The 17,314-nt window shown below is 55.1% G+C and overlaps 4 protein-coding genes across 6 annotated transcripts in view; 1 reads left to right on the top strand and 3 right to left on the bottom strand.

The window, feature by feature from the left end:
- Window positions 1-530: 530 nt before the first annotated feature.
- On the bottom strand, window positions 531-2,370 carry Spata25 (spermatogenesis associated 25). The gene is made up of 2 exons (XM_015478962.2): window positions 1,559-2,370; window positions 531-1,186 (listed from the first exon to the last, which is right to left on the bottom strand). Exons 1-2 carry the CDS (start codon window positions 1,611-1,613, stop codon window positions 555-557), a joined length of 687 nt encoding a protein of 228 aa, XP_015334448.1. The 5' UTR covers window positions 1,614-2,370; the 3' UTR covers window positions 531-554.
- Window positions 2,371-2,516: 146 nt separating this feature from the next.
- On the bottom strand, window positions 2,517-4,959 carry Neurl2 (neuralized E3 ubiquitin protein ligase 2). The gene is made up of 2 exons (XM_015478949.2): window positions 4,065-4,959; window positions 2,517-2,753 (listed from the first exon to the last, which is right to left on the bottom strand). Exons 1-2 carry the CDS (start codon window positions 4,810-4,812, stop codon window positions 2,638-2,640), a joined length of 864 nt encoding a protein of 287 aa, XP_015334435.1. The 5' UTR covers window positions 4,813-4,959; the 3' UTR covers window positions 2,517-2,637.
- Window positions 4,960-5,088: 129 nt separating this feature from the next.
- On the top strand, window positions 5,089-10,772 carry Ctsa (cathepsin A). Of its 3 annotated transcripts, none has more exons than XM_015478941.2 (15): window positions 5,089-5,224; window positions 5,412-5,590; window positions 5,754-5,865; window positions 6,135-6,185; window positions 6,275-6,361; window positions 6,591-6,746; window positions 7,056-7,147; window positions 7,470-7,554; window positions 7,932-8,023; window positions 8,101-8,179; window positions 8,272-8,411; window positions 8,945-9,020; window positions 9,769-9,858; window positions 10,011-10,115; window positions 10,311-10,772. In XM_015478941.2, the coding sequence occupies exons 2-15, from the start codon at window positions 5,412-5,414 to the stop codon at window positions 10,392-10,394; spliced, it is 1,428 nt and encodes a 475-aa protein (XP_015334427.2). In that variant the 5' UTR covers window positions 5,089-5,224; the 3' UTR covers window positions 10,395-10,772. The 3 variants fall into 3 exon arrangements, 2 of the variants coding, with proteins under 2 accessions (XP_015334427.2, XP_048666703.1); XM_048810746.1 differs by having other exon boundaries at window positions 5,158-5,263; XR_007350325.1 differs by lacking the exon at window positions 5,089-5,224 and having other exon boundaries at window positions 10,311-10,468; window positions 10,499-10,772.
- Window positions 10,571-17,314, bottom strand: part of LOC107136665 (phospholipid transfer protein) — an 8,707-nt gene continuing 1,963 nt past the window's right edge. The window contains 11 exon segments of the mRNA XM_015478955.2: window positions 10,571-10,997; window positions 11,329-11,405; window positions 11,485-11,548; window positions 11,644-11,686; window positions 12,590-12,657; window positions 12,758-12,922; window positions 14,307-14,366; window positions 14,452-14,628; window positions 16,391-16,482; window positions 17,113-17,176; window positions 17,259-17,314. The exon segment at window positions 17,259-17,314 is cut by the window's right edge and continues 38 nt beyond it. Of these exon segments, the coding sequence (XP_015334441.1) occupies window positions 10,848-10,997; window positions 11,329-11,405; window positions 11,485-11,548; window positions 11,644-11,686; window positions 12,590-12,657; window positions 12,758-12,922; window positions 14,307-14,366; window positions 14,452-14,628; window positions 16,391-16,482; window positions 17,113-17,176; window positions 17,259-17,314 (1,016 nt within the window). The 3' untranslated portion in view covers window positions 10,571-10,847.

Consider the following 17,314-nt stretch of genomic DNA (forward strand, 5'->3'; position numbering starts at 1 on the left):
TCACAGGGTTGGTCAGATTAAAAAAGAGGGAATTCTACTCATCCAGATGCTTCATGGTGCTCAACCAGGTGTTCAGTTTCCTTCCTTTCTTCCTTCAGGAGGCTAGAAAATTTAAGGCAAGAGGAAATTTCACCTTGCTAGGACTTCACAAGAAACTTTGATCAAGCTGGGTGTGGTGTTACACACCTGTAATCCCAGCTACTCAGGAAGCTGAGACAGGAGGATAGCAAGTTCAGTGCCAGCCTGGGCAATATAGGGAGATATTCCCTACTACTGAGAAGAAAAAAAAAAAGAAATTTTGATCAAGTATTCAATATAGGAGCCTCCACTGTCAAAACAGGATCACCTATGTAGGTAATTTCAGTTTTATCTATCTGATAAGATCTACCTCTTGTGTTAGTGGCAGCAAGAGAAACTTCTTGGGGTCTGGACCCTAATGAAGAACTAGAATTTGTCAGTGGCCCAGCCTACCCCTGCCATACACCCCCCCAACCCTGTCTACCCAAAAACCATACAGAGAAGCCACCCTATGTGTCTGGTGCTATTTCATCCAGCTACAAGCAGGAGCCAGGAGGCTGGCCCCTCCTGGATCTCATTAGGGACATCTGCCCAGAGGCTGTGTGGGCATGCACTTGCTCCCACCGCGTTCCCTCCACAGCTCCCTCAGGCTCTGGATGGGCCATCATGAAAGCTTGAGCTGCCCGGATCAGGTCCTCTTCCCGCAGGCCTGGGACAGGCACGGTGGGGATGCCGGCGATCATCATAGCCAGGGTAAGGATGCAGATGTCAGGCTGGGAGCCGGCCTCCTTCCCCACTGCCTCAGAGGGCACTGGCAGAACCCCTGGTGACAGCCCACACAGCAGCAGGGGCCCAGGCCTGCTGGGGCCACTCAGGTGGGGAGCTCTGCTTCTGGAGCAGCCATTCTCCCAGCCCAAGCTCTCTGGTTGCCTCACGTTGGGGAATTTGTGGCAGTATCGGCTGCACTCCTTTCTCCGTGGTATCTCCCAGCTAGCACCCCCAGAGCAGACCCTGGCTTCAGGCACTGCCAGGGTGGGGCCCCAGGTCTGGGCAGCAGGTACCACCTGCTCGGCTTTCTGGTTCAGTGGGCCTAATCCACCAGAGGCCACCACCACTGGCTCTGTAGGACTATAGAGGCCAAGGGACGAACCCGGAGAAGCAGCCCCACCTGCAGAGACAGGAATGAGATGGAATGTTATTCTTGGTCTCTGAAGAAGAGGCCCTGAGGGGCAGGGCTTAGGAGCAGGAGCAATTAAAACCAGCTCAAGAGGACTGTTTAGAGGTTAGGCCTTAAGTGTTACTCACATCCATATCCCCACTTCCCAACACTGAGCAAATGATGGAGCAGTGTTTGCTGAATGACTAAGCGAGCAAGTGGTAGTTAGTAATTGGCAAGGACTTTTGGAATGGCTTTTCTTCCAAGAGTTGACTCCAAGGTCAGCCCCCAAATGCCCAGCAGAACCTCCCCCTCCGTGGAACCAGGAGGAAACTCCCATGTGAAGCTGCTTTGCCTCCTCCAGTTCCATTAGACCCCTCTCACCTTGGTTAGAAGGTAGAAGACCTGGATGAGTCTGGGGAGACATGAAGTAGGACATGGCTGCCCCAAAGGCCCTGTTTGTGAGGGAATAGTCATATGCCTCCTGTCCTACCCTATCCTTCTAGAATGTCACCTCATAGTCCCTCCCCTTTACACCTGGAACCCATCTCACAGCATTGACTTGTTCATTCTAGAACCCATGTATAACAATGGGATGGGATTAAAAGAGCCCTGTACCAATTCCAGGGTGTTCTAGGTTCTTGCCTTCACCTTGGGCAAGTCACCTGGACAGTTTTGTTCCTTAATGTCCTCATCTGTAAAATGGGAGTGATGACTACCCCCACCAGATGTTATGAGGATGAGGTGGGACCATCTATCTGTATGGAGCCAAATAATCCGAGATACAAGTAGAGTCCAGGGTTTTGTGTCCTGTAGTGCCAGACAAGGATGCTCTTCAATCATTTTCTATTTGACCTTGAACAAATGCATTCTCATCTCGGGGTCTCAGTTATCCTTCTGCAAAATGAAATAGTTGGTGTAGGGCACTGGATCTCAGACCAGGCTGCACATTAGAATCTCTTGGGACACTTTGAGAAACTGTGATGCCCAACTCATCCCAAACCAATTAAGTCATAATCCCAGAGCCAGACCAATATTGGTATCTTTAAGTTCCTCAAGCAATTATAATATGCACCAAACCTGAAACCTGTTCTAAGGAAGTGTTTCTCCACCTGGCTGTCCCTTCTATCTCCTGGAGGGCTTTTTCAATATACAGTGGCCAGGCCTGCACCATCAAAGGAAAGTTTCCGGGGAGTGTGGGGCATCAGTACTCCTTAAGTATCCCAATTAAACAAGCCCTTGTCTAGATGGCATCGAAAATGTTCTCTCTTGCTCTGACCTGCTGATTTGTAGTGATTCTAGAAGTGCCTCTACACACTGCAGGGGCAAGGAGACCCTCCAATGATCAGAATGTCAGCATCAGCTGTTTATTTCTAGTCCTGGTTGGCAGCAGTGTTACCAGCTTCAGACAGGGTCTGAAGGCCAGGAGTGCTCCTGTGGGCCCTCTGGGTGGCTGCAGACCTTCACTCATACTTGCAGAAATCCTTAAGCCCTTTGGGCAGATGAAGTCCATCAATGGCCAGCCGGTGCACCACACTCCTCTGGATCACTAGGCGGCACAGAGTCTGCAGCGATGGCACTGTGGAAAGAAGGCGGTCAAAGGCACAGGAAACTGAAGGGCGGGTCTGAGGCCAGGCCCAAAAAAACCTAGGTTTTCGTTGGTTCTCATTCTGCCATCAGCTTGGGTAACTCCCTTCTGCTGTCAGGCTCAGCTTGCTTCACAGAGCTGATCATATAGCTGAAATAAACACTACTTCCTGCCTGGCATGGTGGCCAACGCCTGTAATCCCAGTGATTTGGGAGGCTGAGACAGGAGGATTGCAAGTTTGAAGCCAGCCTCAGCAATTTAGCAAGCCTTAAGCAATTTAGCAAGGTCCTGTCTCAAAATGAAAAATAAAATGGGCTGGGGATGTGTCTCAGTGCTTAAGCACCCCTGGGTTCAATCCCCAGTATCAAAAAATTATAATAAAAAAACCACTTCCTGAAGACCTTCAATGATGTAACCCTGCTTTTATAACAGCACAGCACAAAGCTCTTCCCCCTTCAGTTAGCAGCTTCTGTGGGCAGGGTAGTGTCTGATTTGCTCATACAACCACAGTTCCCAGTGCAGGTTCTAGTTCCCTGAATCCATGAGATGGGATCTGAGGTATAAATAAAATGTTTGATAGGGCTGTAAGGAAGTGGAACTGGATCTCAGAATTAAAAAGCTCAGTTTGAGGTCTATGATGCCTCTATGCTTCTAAACGGATAGACCCCCCCTAAATCTATCAGCATTTTTTTCTAGGTTAATACCGAAAACACTGGGGCTGGGGTTGTGGCTCAGCAGTAGAGCACTTGCCTAGCATTTGCAAAGCCCTGGGTTCGATCCTCAGCACCACATATAAATAAAAAATGAGGGTATTGTGTCCAACTACAACTAAAAAATACATATTAAAAAATATATTGAAAATATTGTAAGAACTAAAAGGGACCTACAAGGCACCTTAATCAATCACCTGGGATAGGCATGGGCAAGGAGACCCTCCAATGATTGGGAGTGACTGGTGCAAAACTACAAACAGAGGTGCAATTCCAAGCTGGATTCTTCCTGTTTTTGATGCTCTTGCTGCTGTTTCGTCTCACTGGGAATTAAAGGGACTCTTCACCACTGAACTACATCTCCAGCCCTTTTTTAAAAATTATTTATTTAGAGATAGTCTGGACTTGAACTTGTGGTACTACTGCCTCAGCCTCCAGAAGCGAGATTACAGATTTCAGCCCTCCAGGTTTCCCTCTTCTAAACTAACGCTGGAGAGACCAAGGTCTAGGAAACTGTGGCCCACGGGTTCTAGCAGGTGTCTGTGTCTACACTGGGCCAGGAGAGGTCGCTGCCCAGGAGTGGGATACCTACAGCCATACTCGAGTTGAACCAGACGCACGCTCTTGGTGGAGGCAAATACGTCCACCACTGCATAGAGGGGCTGGGCAGCGGGCAGCCCCCGGGCACTGGGGCCCATGTCCTCCCCGTTGATGACGATGTGCATGTCTGCGGTGCCATCCGGGTGCGGGCAGAAGAGAACGCCCAGGCGGCTGCGGCGCGCGGTGGGAGGCAACACGTTCAGCTCATAGAGCTGGTCCAAGAGGTGGCTGTAGAGCCCCGGCCGGCTGCGGCCCACGAGGCGGTCCCGGGGTATTCGGAACTGCTCAATGCACAGATATGGTTCCGCCAGCAGGGCCGGGGGGCGGCGCGGGGCCGTGGCCTCTGCCTCTGCCTCCGGTTGGCCGTTCCGGGGCACGCGGTTGTGGTGGCGCGTGATGGCGAAGACCCAGGTGTGGCCAAGGTTGACCAGGTCCGGCAGCGAAAATTCGGGCACGGCGGCCAGACTGGCGGGGTCCAGCGCGGTCAGGCCGAGGCGCAGATGGCCGCACCAGCCCAGCTCTTTCTCCTCGATCTCGACTAGGAATACCTGGCCGGGGACCAGCGGCTCGCGACTGAAGCACACACCATGGGCGAAGCTCTCCACGCGCGTGGCCCGCGTCCCCGAGGGGTCCACGCGGATGTTGGCTCCGTGCACCCGGTGGAAGCGGGTGGGAGGGGGCTCTGGGCGCGCGGGTCCCCAGGAGGCACCCAACTCCACAGGATTGGAGGCAGCAGCCATCTCGGGGCCATGTGGCAGGACAGACGGCGCCCGGAGCTATTTTGGGCCACCAACTTAGATGGTGACAGTCGGGGAACCATGTAAGGCATTTCCCCCGACTCCCTTCCCGAGGCTCTACTCGGGGGTCCTAGCGCCGCTTGCTCAGGCATCCCGCCTAGAGCCGGGGTCCCCGGGGGCCGGGAAACCTGGCCGTCCACACCCAGATCACCTGGTCGCTGGCTCCCGGACTACGACCTTCGAGGCCCGCGGACTTTGACCCGAAAATTGACCGCTCCCTCCCCTGAGGCCTTCAGAGAGCAAAAAGGGGGCCTGGGGAGGGCAGACACGTGACGCCAGCCCTCACGTGACTCAGGGTACACATGACTTCCAGTCCCCGGCGCCTCCCGGAGAGCAAGGACGCGAGGAAGCAGAGGTGAGGGGACCTCGGCCGGAGCGGGTCCCCCAGCCCAGGGTCGGTGGCGGCGGCGGGGCCTCGGCGGGCGGGGTCCGGGCCGGGGTTCCCTCGCGGCGCGCCCAGCTCCTCCCGGGGGACTGCGGCTCCCGAGCGCCTGGCCGCGAGCGAGCGGGTAAACTGCAGGCGCCACCACTTCCTCCCGCAGATGGTCCGAGCCGCGCTGCCGCCGCTGCTCCTGCTGTGGCTCCTGTCCTGGGCGTCCCGGGTCCAGGCAGCCCCCGACCAGGACCAGATTCAGTGCCTCCCCGGACTGGCCAAGCAGCCGTCGTTCCGCCAGTTCTCGGGCTACCTCAGAGCCGCTGGCTCCAAGCACTTGCACTACTGGTCGGCGGCCCTGCCTCCCAGGGCGGGCGGGAGGCGGCTGGCAAAGCCCACCAGGCGGGATGGGGGCTGCCGGCAGTTCCCGGGACGACGGAGGGCTCCCGGGAGCGAGCGGGGAGGGCAGGAGGGGCCCTCCGCCCGCACCAACTCTCTCTACCCCTCCCAGGTTTGTGGAGTCCCAGAAAGATCCAGAGAGCAGCCCGGTGGTGCTTTGGCTCAACGGGGGTCCGGGCTGCAGCTCCCTAGATGGGTTCCTGACGGAGCACGGCCCTTTCCTGGTGAGTGGACGCTGCTGTCTCCTCCTGTGACCCAGGAAAGAGGGGAAAGGGACAGTTACCCAAGGGAAAAAGGTGGGGAGAAAAGGACTTCGTGGTCTTCCAAGTGTCTCCTTCTTCCTGAACCTTGCTGTTTTCCCCACTGTGCTGGGGCTTACTTAACTGTCCTTACCTGCTGGGGGGTTGTCCATGTGTAAAGGACCTCTGGCACTGGGGCCCTTCCCCTCCACCCAGTTGGTCCTTGGTGCTCATTCCCTCTTTTTCCTCGGCAGATCCAGCCAGATGGTGTCACTCTGGAGTACAACCCTTATTCATGGAACCTGGTATAGCTGAGCTGTGGGTCCTGCCGGGGTGTCTGGGCACTCCAATGTGGTGGGGACCCCTCTTCACTTCATTTCCTCCTCCCCTCTAGATTGCCAATGTGTTGTACATTGAGTCCCCAGCTGGGGTGGGCTTCTCCTACTCTGATGACAAGGTTTATGCCACCAATGACACCGAGGTGAGTCTGGTGCCTGCCCACCCACTCCAGCTTCCCTGGCCTTCCACTGGGGCGTGAAGAGGGGAGCGGGAACATGGCCTCTGGATCCATTTCTGGCTGTCATGTGCTATGGATGTGATTGTAACCAAGTCACTTCCTCTCACACCCAGGGTTGGTTTCATTACCTCTTGAGGATTTTTCTAGCTCAGAAGTCAGTGCGTCCTGATTCTCTCCATCCTGCCACCCCCAGGTTGCCCAGGGCAATTTTGAAGCCCTTAAAGATTTCTTCCGCCTCTTTCCGGAGTATAAGGACAACAAACTTTTCCTGACAGGCGAGAGCTATGCCGGCATCTACATCCCCACCTTGGCTGTGCTGGTCATGCAGGACCCCAGCATGAACCTTCAGGTGCAGGGCAGCTGCAGGAGGGCAGGGAGGCCCCTGGGGACCCTTGTAGTTCCCAAGGTCAGACTGCCCAGCACCCCTGCCCAGCCGGTCTCCCTCCCAGCCACCAGCGACCCTATCTCTGCCTGCTGCCTCCCGTGACTAGAAACCACCTGTCAGGCTGCCAGCTCTGTTCTGTACCTTGAGTGACCCCCCCTCAACCCACCCCACAGACCACCCAGGGATTCTAGGTTGCAGAAGGTCTAGGTGTGGGTCAGGGAGCTCCTCCTCCTCCCCACCCTCCAGATGAGTGAGCCCTGGGTGTTTTCACAGGGGCTGGCTGTGGGCAACGGACTCTCTTCCTATGAGCAGAACGACAACTCGCTCGTCTATTTTGCCTACTACCATGGCCTTCTGGGAAACAGGTATGGGAGACAGAGTTGGGCAATCTAGGGTGGGGCCAGTCATGGGATCTCAGGTCATCCTCCAGGCACCATATCCTGGCCCTGCCCTGGCCTATGAGCTAGTGGGGTTGCCAGAAGAATTTGGTGCTAGAAGGTCAAAAGTAGACATCTGAATGTAAAGGAACTAAGGAGGGCCATCTGTATGGCATAGACCCATATCCACACCCTGTGATCTCTTTCCTAATCTCTGCTGACAGATCCCTGGGTCAGGTCCTGGTGGAGGTTAGAGGAAGGAGGGCGCCCACCTCTGCCTACAGCTGAGCCCTTCCCCCATTTCCTGCAGGCTCTGGTCCTTGCTCCAGACCCACTGCTGCTCTCAGAACAAGTGTAACTTCTATGACAACAAAGACCCGGAATGTGTGACCAATGTGAGGTTCTGCCTCTACTTCGCCTCAGCCCTGCCCCCCGCAATCCCGAAAACAGAGCCGCACCCCCCCTTAGTGACTCCCTGTCCCCTCGGCCCCATTGCTTTTCTATCCTGCACTTTTGAGCGATGTGTTCTCTGGAACCCCAGTGAGGAAACCGAGGCCAAGAATGTTTGTCACTTGCCTGAGGTCACAAGGCTAGGGAGTAGTGCTAGGATGTGGACCCAGGTCTGGAAGATTCCTTTCACTGAGCCTCAGTTTCCCTGTGAAAAAAAGATGGGTGAAGGGAGATGACGGGGATGTAAGCGGGAAGAATCTTGGTGAGGGGCCAGGTCATGGAGGACCAGGGGTCTGTAACACGTGGTGTTGTGTTGTCCCAGCTTCAGGAAGTATCTCGAATCGTGGGCAACTCTGGCCTCAACATCTACAACCTCTATGCTCCATGTGCTGGGGGGGTACCTGGCCACGTGAGGTAGGTGCCGCTCTGCACCCCCGAGGCCAGCCAGCCCCACCTGGAGACCAGCACCCATCCCTCCACTTCACTTGCAGGTATGAGAAGGACAGTGCTGTGGTCCAGGATTTTGGCAATATCTTCACTCGTCTGCCATTCAAGCGGACGTGGCACCAGGTGTGCGAGAGCTTGGGGCACCTTTCCCATGGGGTGTGGGGTATGGCAGGGCAGGCACATTAAGATCTGACCCTGTATCTGTGCCCCACTAGGCACTGCTGCGTTCCGGGGACAAGGTGCGCATGGACCCCCCCTGCACCAACACCACGGCCGCCTCCACCTACCTCAACAACCCGTATGTGCGCAAGGCCCTCCACATCCCCGAGCAGCTGCCCCGCTGGGACATGTGCAAGTAAGGCTCTGCAGCCACAGGTGGCTCTGGGGTGGTGAGCTGTGGGGCTCGTAGGGCATCAGCAAGTTTTCCAGGGGTCCTCTGGTTGAGAATTCTCAAAGGCACATGCAGCAAGGCCACCCAGGGCATGGAAATGACCTGTTATCCCAGATGTTTTGTAAATGGCCACACTGGCTGTTCACATCGCCTGCTCTTCTGAACTTAATAATAGGCACTGCCTGACCTACTCCAGTGCCACCTCCAGCTGGCACAGCAGGGGCCATCCAGGGATGTCCTATGGGGTGACTTTCAAACCTGTTGGTCCCTAGATACCAGATGCCAGTTGCATCCCAGTCATTGTGACAACCAAAAGTATCCCTAGACCTTTCTAAATGGGGGTGGGTCGAGGATCTTTGAATCCCAGCCCCTGTCCCCAGGTTAGTGCTGTCTGCCTCCCAGGCAGGAACTCGGGGATGGGAGAGAGGTCTGATCTGTTGACGGTTTCTCCCCCTGTGGCCTGGCTTTCCTGGGGCCTGTGCACATGCTCCTGGCAGCTTCCTGGTGAACATACAGTACCGCCGGCTCTACCAAAGCATGAACTCTCAGTACCTGAAGCTGCTCAATTCACAGGTGTGTAGGGGCAGCACAGCCAGATCTAATAGCAGCTGTAGGGCTCTGGAGTAGCTCAGCAAGCTGGGGGCCCCTTCAGAGTGCTTTCAGGACTGGGGAAGCTAAAACTCCAAGAGGTAAGGTCCTGTGCCAAGGTCCTATGGGTGGCAGGGAAAAGATTTGAGCCCAGGTTTGTCTCCACCCCAGGCTGCTCTGCTTAGGAGGCTAAGGGGTCTGCAGCCATCAAAGAGCCTTTAGAATGGGAAGAGCTGGTTAGATCACATCACAATGCAAATGGAGGTCCAGGGCAAGAGAGGGCTTGCCCACAGTCCTGCCAGACCAGGGGCAAGTCCTTTGAGTAGTCACACAACCCTGGGGGAATTTCTTAAATACCTTTAACTATGATGTCCCAAAATGAGGATAATTATGGTTTAATTAGTGCTCACCAGATGGGCTCTAAGTTGACAGAAAACAAGAATTTCCTGGTCTGTGCCATTTAGCTGGGCCCCTTAAATTCCCTGGAGGCCTAGAGCTTAAGCCAGGGAAGAGGTGGGGCCGAGCTGAGTGGGGTGGCCTGTAATCTCAGTGGCTTGGGAGGCTGAGGCAGGAGGACTGCAAGTTTAAATCCAGCCTAAGGGACTTAGCAAGACCCTGTCTCTAAATAACATATAAAACAAGTGCGAGGGATATGGTTAAGCACCCCTGGGTTCAAGCTCTAGTGCCAACAACCGAGCTAGGCCTGAGCGCATTCCCCGTTGGCCCTGCTCAGAGATACCAGATCCTGTTATACAACGGAGACGTGGACATGGCCTGCAACTTCTTGGGGGATGAGTGGTTTGTGGACTCCCTCAACCAGAAGGTAAGGCAGGGCCCCTATCCCGGAGGGCAGGTGCTTGGGGTGGCTCTGGTCCACGCTGGGCAAACCTGGAGGGTAGTTGCTGGACTCCAGGTCTTGCTGTAGCTGTGGGCAGGGACGGTGGGGCTACGGGCTGATGTCTCTCCTGGTGGCAGATGGAGGTGCAGCGCCGGCCCTGGCTAGTGGACTACCGCGAGAGCGGGGAGCAGATCGCTGGCTTCGTGAAGGAGTTCTCCCACATTGCCTTTCTCACCATCAAGGTGGGCTTGGGACCAGCAAGGGATAACTGGGGCAGAGGGAAGGGCAGAGCCCAGCCATCCTTACCCCTGACCTCCTTTTATTCAGGGTTACTTCTGGCCCTGTAAGGGCAAGTTTGGGGGGCTCGGGGGAGGCTGAGAATGAAGGAGGAGGGAGGGACCACGGGGGTCAGAATCTCACAGAGCTTTGTTCCCCAGGGCGCTGGACACATGGTCCCCACTGACAAGCCCCAAGCTGCCTTTACCATGTTCTCCCGCTTCCTCAACAAAGAGCCATACTGAGGACCCAGGGGACACGTGGAAGCCCTCACTGTCTGATCTAAACCCTCCCACTAGGAGGGAGCTCCTCCTCTATGCAGAACGCCTCTGTGGGCAGGTCCCCGACTCAGGACTGCCCCACTTCTCACAGCCCCAGCCCTGTGCAGGGCAGCCTGGGCCCAGCCTCTCCGTAGACAGCCTGGGGACAAGTTAGCACTTTATTCCTATAGCAGTACCTGGAGGGCAGGGCTGGCCCTCCCTGCTTAGATGTCCTTCTGGATGTGTGGGTCCTATCCCAGGACCCCAGCTGAGCTCTCAGGGCAGCCCTTGGGGAGGGGGAGGGGGAGGGGAAGGACTACAGCAGATGGATCGATTATGAAATTAAATTGGGCACGGCTTCAACCCATCTTCTCTGGCACTGGGGACTAAAGGGGGAGAGGGGAGGGTTGAGAGGGGTGGAGTCCCAAGCGGAAGCTACTAGGGTGGGGGTGGGGCTGCAACAGCTGCTGTGGAGGATGGAGGGGCACTGGATGCCTGGGGGTCCCTGGCGTTGGCAGGCCGGTTCTTGTTGATCACCTCTCGCAGCCCTTTAGCGAAGTGGAGGTCAGCGCCAATGGTGAGGAAGCCCTGTGCAGTGGGCAGAGAGGGTCCCAGTCACTGAGGCCAGAACTTGCGAGAGAGAGCCCGTGACTTTGAGGGGTCTCACTAGTGGGATAGATGGGCAGAGCAGTTCCTTCCCGTGACTCCAGGGGGCTAAGAGGCTACAGAAGCACTGACTGGGCATCATGGAGGGCTGGCATGAAAGATGCGTAGGTGTGGAGGTTGGGCTGGAGGAGAGCTCCAGGAGGAGGCCTGGCCTGGGAAAGGGCTGGGGTGTCAGAGGAGGGCTGGGGTGACAGGGGAGGGCTGGGGCTCCTCCGGGAGGGGGAAGCCCTGCCCACCTCCCGTCCCTACGCACCGCATGGTTCTTCACCACCTCACGCACAAAGTTGATGCCCTCGGGTAGGGGGATCTGGACCCCACGCCAGGTCCGCTCTGTGGGTGGGAGCAGCAGGCTCAGTCCTGGCCCACCCAGCTCTCCCCTCCCCCTCCCCCCCTCAGTACCCAGCCTTACGGTTGAGCATGGGCATCACCCCGACCTGCAGCATGGCCTTCAGAGGGGTCTGGAGCGGGATCAGCTGGCAGGGAAGAGGGGTAGAGAGGGCAGTGCCTGGGTGGTGGCCTCTCCCGGACTGCCCATCCCCCGCCTGGCCCACCTCCATTCTCAACTCACTGCCAGAGACTCCAGCGCAGACTGGTTCGAGTAGATTCGGAACCTGAGGAGAGCAGTGGCCATAAGGCTGGGAGCGCCCCCTTCCGCAGGCCACCCTGCGGGAGGTGCCCACCTGTCTACAAGCCTTTCCAGGTGGCACTACCATGCCCCAGGTGTGCATCCTGAGCCAGCCGTGTCCTCTGTGGGTCTCCTCCAGGTCTGCTAGTTTTTATTTGCCAAGCACCTATATATGTCGCTTCTGCTGACAGCTCTTCGGGGGTTACTTACTCGGTCAGACACTAAACATGTTAGAGAAGTAAATATTATCTGAACTACTTTAAATTACCAGTTGATTTGGTCCTGACAACAACCCCAAGAAGCAGGCACTATCAGGAATGCACTTCATAGATGAGTAATTGAGGGACAGAGAGGTTAGGTAATTTGCCCAAGATCGTACAGCAATAAGTATCAGAACCTGCCTCTGGAATTTAAGTCCCTAACCATGACCCTGCATTAACTCATTTAGCTCGTAAAACAGCACTGTCCACTGTGGAAGCTACTAGCCTTATATGGCTAATGAAGTATGGCTTTCTGCACTTGAGTAAATGGTTAATTTAAAGGTGAATAGTCACACGAGGTCAATGGATACCACGCTGGACAGCACAGCATGAGGGGTAGATGCTAGCTGAGCGGAGTGGCACATGCCTATAAAGTGGCACTTTACCACCAAGCTACATCCCCAGCTCTCTTTATTTTGAGTCAGGCTCTCTCTAAGTTGCTTTGGGACTCACTAAGTTGCTGAGGCTGGCCTCAAACTTGGGATCCTTGTGCCTCAGCCTCTGAGTTGCTGGGATCAGAGGTGCGGCTCAGTGTTAGCTCGGGTTCTGTCTCTGTTGGGCAGGTGTGGTCACCCTGAAGACAAGGGCAAGGAGGCTGGGGCCTGCCCAGGACCTCCCTGTCTACGTACTTGCGCAGGTCCAGGTGTGTGCGCAGAGCCTTGCCCCGGAGCGTCATCTTGGCATTAAATCGGGCGTCCTGAGGGAAAGTGCGGGGGGGGGGGGGCACATCACAGAACTGGAAGATTCACGACCCACTTCTCCCAGACCTCTTGCTGCCCCTGCTTTGGGGCCCGCACCATGATCATGCTGGAGAGCTGGACCTCGGGCTGGTTGGGTGGGACCAGGGCGATGGTGACACTGGCTGTGACAGAGATGGTAGTGCCCGAGGGCTTGATGGTGCAGCGTGGGGGGACCATGGCTTGCAGCTCCAGCTTCAGCGGGGAGTCAATCACTGCAGGGCTCTGGGGACAGCAAGGAGGGCAGGTCACACCACAGAGGACCGCCCGCAGCCCTGCCCTCTGGTAGCCCAGGAGTGACCAGCACCAAGACTGCTGGGGCTTCGCAACCCCTCCTGTGTGCACCTAGGCTTTGCCCCATGCTGCGGCCTTACACAAAGGGATGCTCCTTCCTTTTCTTCCTAGTATTTTCTCCCCAATATCCAGGGGCATGAATATTCCAGCTTCCTGCTACCTCTCCCGGGGAGGTTCTGCACGGTTTCTCCCAGGGGCCTCGGAGGAAGCTGTTCAAGTGCTGACTCACCCCTGAACTTGACCCTGCACACTGCACACCGTGAGCTCCTCTCAACCTCACTGTGACAGCACACGCCAGGTTTTGTTATTGTCGTTTTTGAGACGGACAGACCAAGGCCTAAAGAGGTTGCGTGGCTTGTCCAAGGCCATGTAGGCATTAGGTTGGGGGACAGGGAGGGGACTCGGACAGTCTGCAGGAGTCCCTGCTCTTCACTGCTTGGCCCCAGTGTGAAGAGGAGGAAGAGGATCATCATAACAGCAGCTGGTGTTTATTGAGCACTTGCTGTGTACCAGGTGCTGTCAATTGCTTTACTTGAAAATTCATTTTAATTTTCATGACCACCTTGTGAGGTTGTGTAGTGCAGAGGAGGCCAGGTTCAAATCCAAGTTCAAATTCCAGCGTTTGATTCACAAAATTGAAAATGAGGACATATCCTTTAATGATAACTGAAAACTTTCAAAGTTTTGAACTCCTTCCCCTCTCCCCATTAAACAAGGGGAATTTTTTTTTTAATTTTTTAGTTGTGGGTGGACACACTATTTTTATTTTTTAATCTTTTTAGTTATAGATGGACACAACACCTTTATTTTATTTGTCTATTTTTTTATGTGGTGCCGGGGATCTAACCCAGTGCCCCACGCATGCTAGGCAAGTGCTCTACCACTGAGCCACAATCCCGACCACAATATTTTTATTTCGTTTACTTATTTTTATGTGGTGCTGAGGCTCGAACCCAGGGCCTCACCTGTATGAAGCAAGCGCTCTGCCACTGAGCCACAACCCCGGTCCTAAACAGGGGGAGTTAAAGAATACATCCATCCTCATTCCTTGCCCATCCTGCCCTATACTTGCAGGGCTTGGGCTCTCTCCCAGCCTCACATCAGCCGTGTGGAGACAGACAGGGCAGGAAGTAGCGACCCCACTTCACAGACTTGGAATGGGCTTGGCAAGATGGGGACTTGGCCACAGGCAAGAGGCTAGGCCTGTCTCCTCCAGGGCTGCCCTGGGGGTCCCCCCTCCACAAGTTGCCTCAAAAGTGTGTAGGTGGTATGCCCCCCAAGCTTGGCTACACCCCCAGCCCTAGTCAATGCTCACCAGAAGGACGATGCTCCCAAAGTAGGTGGCCCTGAGCAGCATGTCCAGATCGTGGGGCACCTGAACAGGGAATCGGGGATGAGGCCGGGCCCTTGGGAGCTCCACCTCGCCCCCCTTGCCCACCCTGCCAACAGCTCCGGCACACCTTATCTCCCACCAGGGACAGCTGCAAGGCCCCTGCCCGGAAGTAGCTCTCCATGGCAGAGTCAAAGAAGAACTCAGAGAAGGCCACGTACACCATCCGCTCCTCCTCCTGCAGCTGGGGCTCCACCGCCTGGTTCAGGAGGCTCCAGTTCCCCTCGGCCAAGGGGAAGAATGCTCCCTGGGGTGAGGGGTCAGGGTTGAGTCAAGGCAGACTGACCCCGGCCCGTGTCTCCCAGCCCTGTGCTGGCCCTGTGGGGGATGGTGGGGTTGCACCGGCTGCTGTTCTGGGGGGACCCACAGGCATGGCTAGGAGAGCAGCTCGGCAGCTGCAGGCAGCAACCCCATCCGACTGGAAAAGGGAAGATCAAGAAAGGTTTCATGAGATGGGTGGCATTTGAGTGGGCCCTGAAAGCTGACGGCAGTAATAAGCCACTGTTTGTGGCTTGGGAGGCTGAGGCAGGAGGATTCAAATTCAAAGCCAGCCTCAGCAACTTAGTGAGGCCCTAAGCAACTTAGTGAGGCCCTGTCTCCAAATAAAATATGAAAAAGGGTAGAGATGTGGCTCAGGGGTTGAGCGCCCCTGGGTTCACTCCCCAGTACAAAAAAGAAAAAAGAAAAAAAGCCACTATTTGCACAAGCAGAGTGGTTCCCCCGTGCCAGGTCCTCTGCCAGCCTCTTGGCATAGATGGACTCCTTTAATCCATAGGGCAGCCCTTATGAGGGGCTTTACACGTATCACTGGCCTTTACAAATGAGGAAGCAGGCACAGAAAGTTAAGCCACTTGCATAAGGTCACACAGCTCTTCAGTGGCGGATCCAGGATTTGAACTTCAGCCATTCTAGCTCTGGAGATTGTGCTCTAAAGTTCTCTGAGAGGAGCGAAGGTAGTAGCCACCTACTCCAGATGTGGCCTTGGGCAAGTGTCATCACCTCCCTCAGCAAGTCTTGACATCCTAAAGTGAGAATAGTCAGCCCTCTGAGCCCAACGAGACAACCAACTGATACGTGAGAAAAATTGTGCCAGGCAGTGGCGCACACCTGTGATCCTATTGGCTTGGGAGGCTGAGGCAGGAGGATCACAAGTTCAAAGCCAGCCTCAGCAATTAAGCAAGACCCTTGTCTCAGAATAATAATATTTTAAAAAAGGGTGGGAAGGCTGGGGGGTGTGGCTCAGTGCATAAGTGCCCCTGGGTTCAAGCCCCAGTATCAAAAAGAAAGAAAATACATTGCATCTGTTCCAAGCCCAGGCAGACATTTTTGGTCTTTATTCTCTAAACAATACAGTATAAAAACTCTTTATACAGCATTGACATTGCATTAAGGGTTATAAATAATCTTTATTTAGGTTCTGAGGATTGAACCCATGAACACTGAGCTACATTCCCAGCCCCTTTATTCTTTATTTTGAGAGAAGGTTTGTTAAGTTGCTGAGGCTGGCCTTGAAATTGGGATCTTCCTGTCTCAGCCTCTTGAGTCATGGGGATTACAGGCGTGAGATGGCTTAAAGAATGCATAGAACCTGTGCACATACTATACCATTTTATATAAAGGACTTGAGCATGCTTGGATCCTGGGGACAACTGTATAAATGTTAGCACCTCACTCACAAGGTTGTGAGAAAACGAAATGACATTATGTACTTAGAACTTTATGTCCATCTCCTTCAGGGAGATGGGGCTAGGCTGTGCTTGAGCAAAGGCCCTGGGGTGGGAAGTGAGAGGCAAGAGTAGCTGTGGAGAAATGGGATGAAGTTAGAAAGGCAGGGCCAGATGTAATTAACAAAGCTCAAACGCCAGTTGAACCAACTTCTGCAGCAATAGGGAGCCATGGCATTCTCAGTAATGAGAGTGGCCTCATCAGAGCTCTACTTTAGGAAGCTAAAATCAGCCACAGAGGGGGAGGGAGGTCAGAGGTCACACACACCAACTTGGGTGGCTCACCCGGAATTCCATGTCTAGATTGCTGGTGGAGACCACAGGATCCTTCAGCAGGGAATAGTCGATGCCCACAAGCTCATCCACAGAACTGCGCACTGCAAGGAGGAGCGCAAGTCGTTCAAAGCTGTGTGAGGTCTGTGCTTAACCTCTCTGAGCCTCTCATCAATAAATTGGTGATAACTCCACTTATAAGTTGTTAGGAGGAGCCCATTAGTTCTGTGTGGAGAGCACTCAGGGCCTGGTGTGTAGTAAGTGCTTCTATTGCTGTATTATTCCTACTATGAATACTACAAGGGCTTCATCAAATTGCTAAAGAAAATGGCAAAGGAATCCTCTCCTTGGTTCTTCCTCCTTCCCTCCAGACCCTGGGTGTCGGGCATGATGGGGTAAGATCTCTCTCACAGCAGCAAGGGGTCATCGCTGGGGAAAAGGAATTTGTTCTTGAACACCTGTTACGTGCCAGATGATGAAGCCGAGTGGGGTCCAGTGCGCAGCCTGAGGACGGGCTGTGACAACCCCAAGGGGAGGCGCTGGCCACCAGGTGGAGAATTCAAGGCCCAGAGAGAAGTGAGTCCTTACCTAAGGTCACCCAGCAAGTCAGCAGCACACTGACCCCGGAACTTGCCACGGCTGGGCCTCCTGGGGTGCTGGTGGCAGCCACCCTCCTCCCCACCCACCTTCCCCAGGCCTCCCCTGGGCCCCTGGCCCCGCGAGCACCGACTCACCAGGCACAGTGTCCAGGAGGGAGTTGAGCAAGACCATTCCCGCATGGTAGAGCACAGGGCAGATCTGGAAGGCGGGGGCCACAGTCAGTGCCTTCTCAAAGGAGGGCAGGCCCACCCTGCTGCCCCCGACCTGCCCCGGCCCACACCTGCTGGTTGAGGAGGAAGCGCATCCCGGAGGTGATGAACGTAGACAGAAATTCAT

The sequence above is a fragment of the Marmota marmota genome, unplaced genomic scaffold (assembly GCF_001458135.2).
Source record: "Marmota marmota marmota unplaced genomic scaffold, marMar, whole genome shotgun sequence".
Lineage (NCBI taxonomy): Eukaryota > Metazoa > Chordata > Mammalia > Rodentia > Sciuridae > Marmota > Marmota marmota.

What these genes read in the sequence shown, in the direction of transcription:
- Ctsa (XM_015478941.2), top strand. Translation starts at nt 5,412, where the DNA reads ATGGTCCGAGCCGCGCTGCCGCCGCTGCTCCTGCTGTGGCTCCTGTCC. An exon ending in CATGGCCTTCTGGGAAACAG is followed by an intron (nt 7,148 to 7,469) that starts GTATGGGAGACA and finishes CATTTCCTGCAG; the next exon opens with GCTCTGGTCCTTGCTCCAGA. An exon ending in ACCCGGAATGTGTGACCAAT is followed by an intron (nt 7,555 to 7,931) that starts GTGAGGTTCTGC and finishes GTGTTGTCCCAG; the next exon opens with CTTCAGGAAGTATCTCGAAT.
- Spata25 (XM_015478962.2), bottom strand. Translation starts at nt 1,613, where the DNA reads ATGTCCTACTTCATGTCTCCCCAGACTCATCCAGGTCTTCTACCTTCT. An exon ending in TCTTCTACCTTCTAACCAAG is followed by an intron (nt 1,187 to 1,558) that starts GTGAGAGGGGTC and finishes CTGTCTCTGCAG; the next exon opens with GTGGGGCTGCTTCTCCGGGT.
- Neurl2 (XM_015478949.2), bottom strand. Translation starts at nt 4,812, where the DNA reads ATGGCTGCTGCCTCCAATCCTGTGGAGTTGGGTGCCTCCTGGGGACCC. An exon ending in GGTTCAACTCGAGTATGGCT is followed by an intron (nt 2,754 to 4,064) that starts GTAGGTATCCCA and finishes TTCTTTCCACAG; the next exon opens with TGCCATCGCTGCAGACTCTG.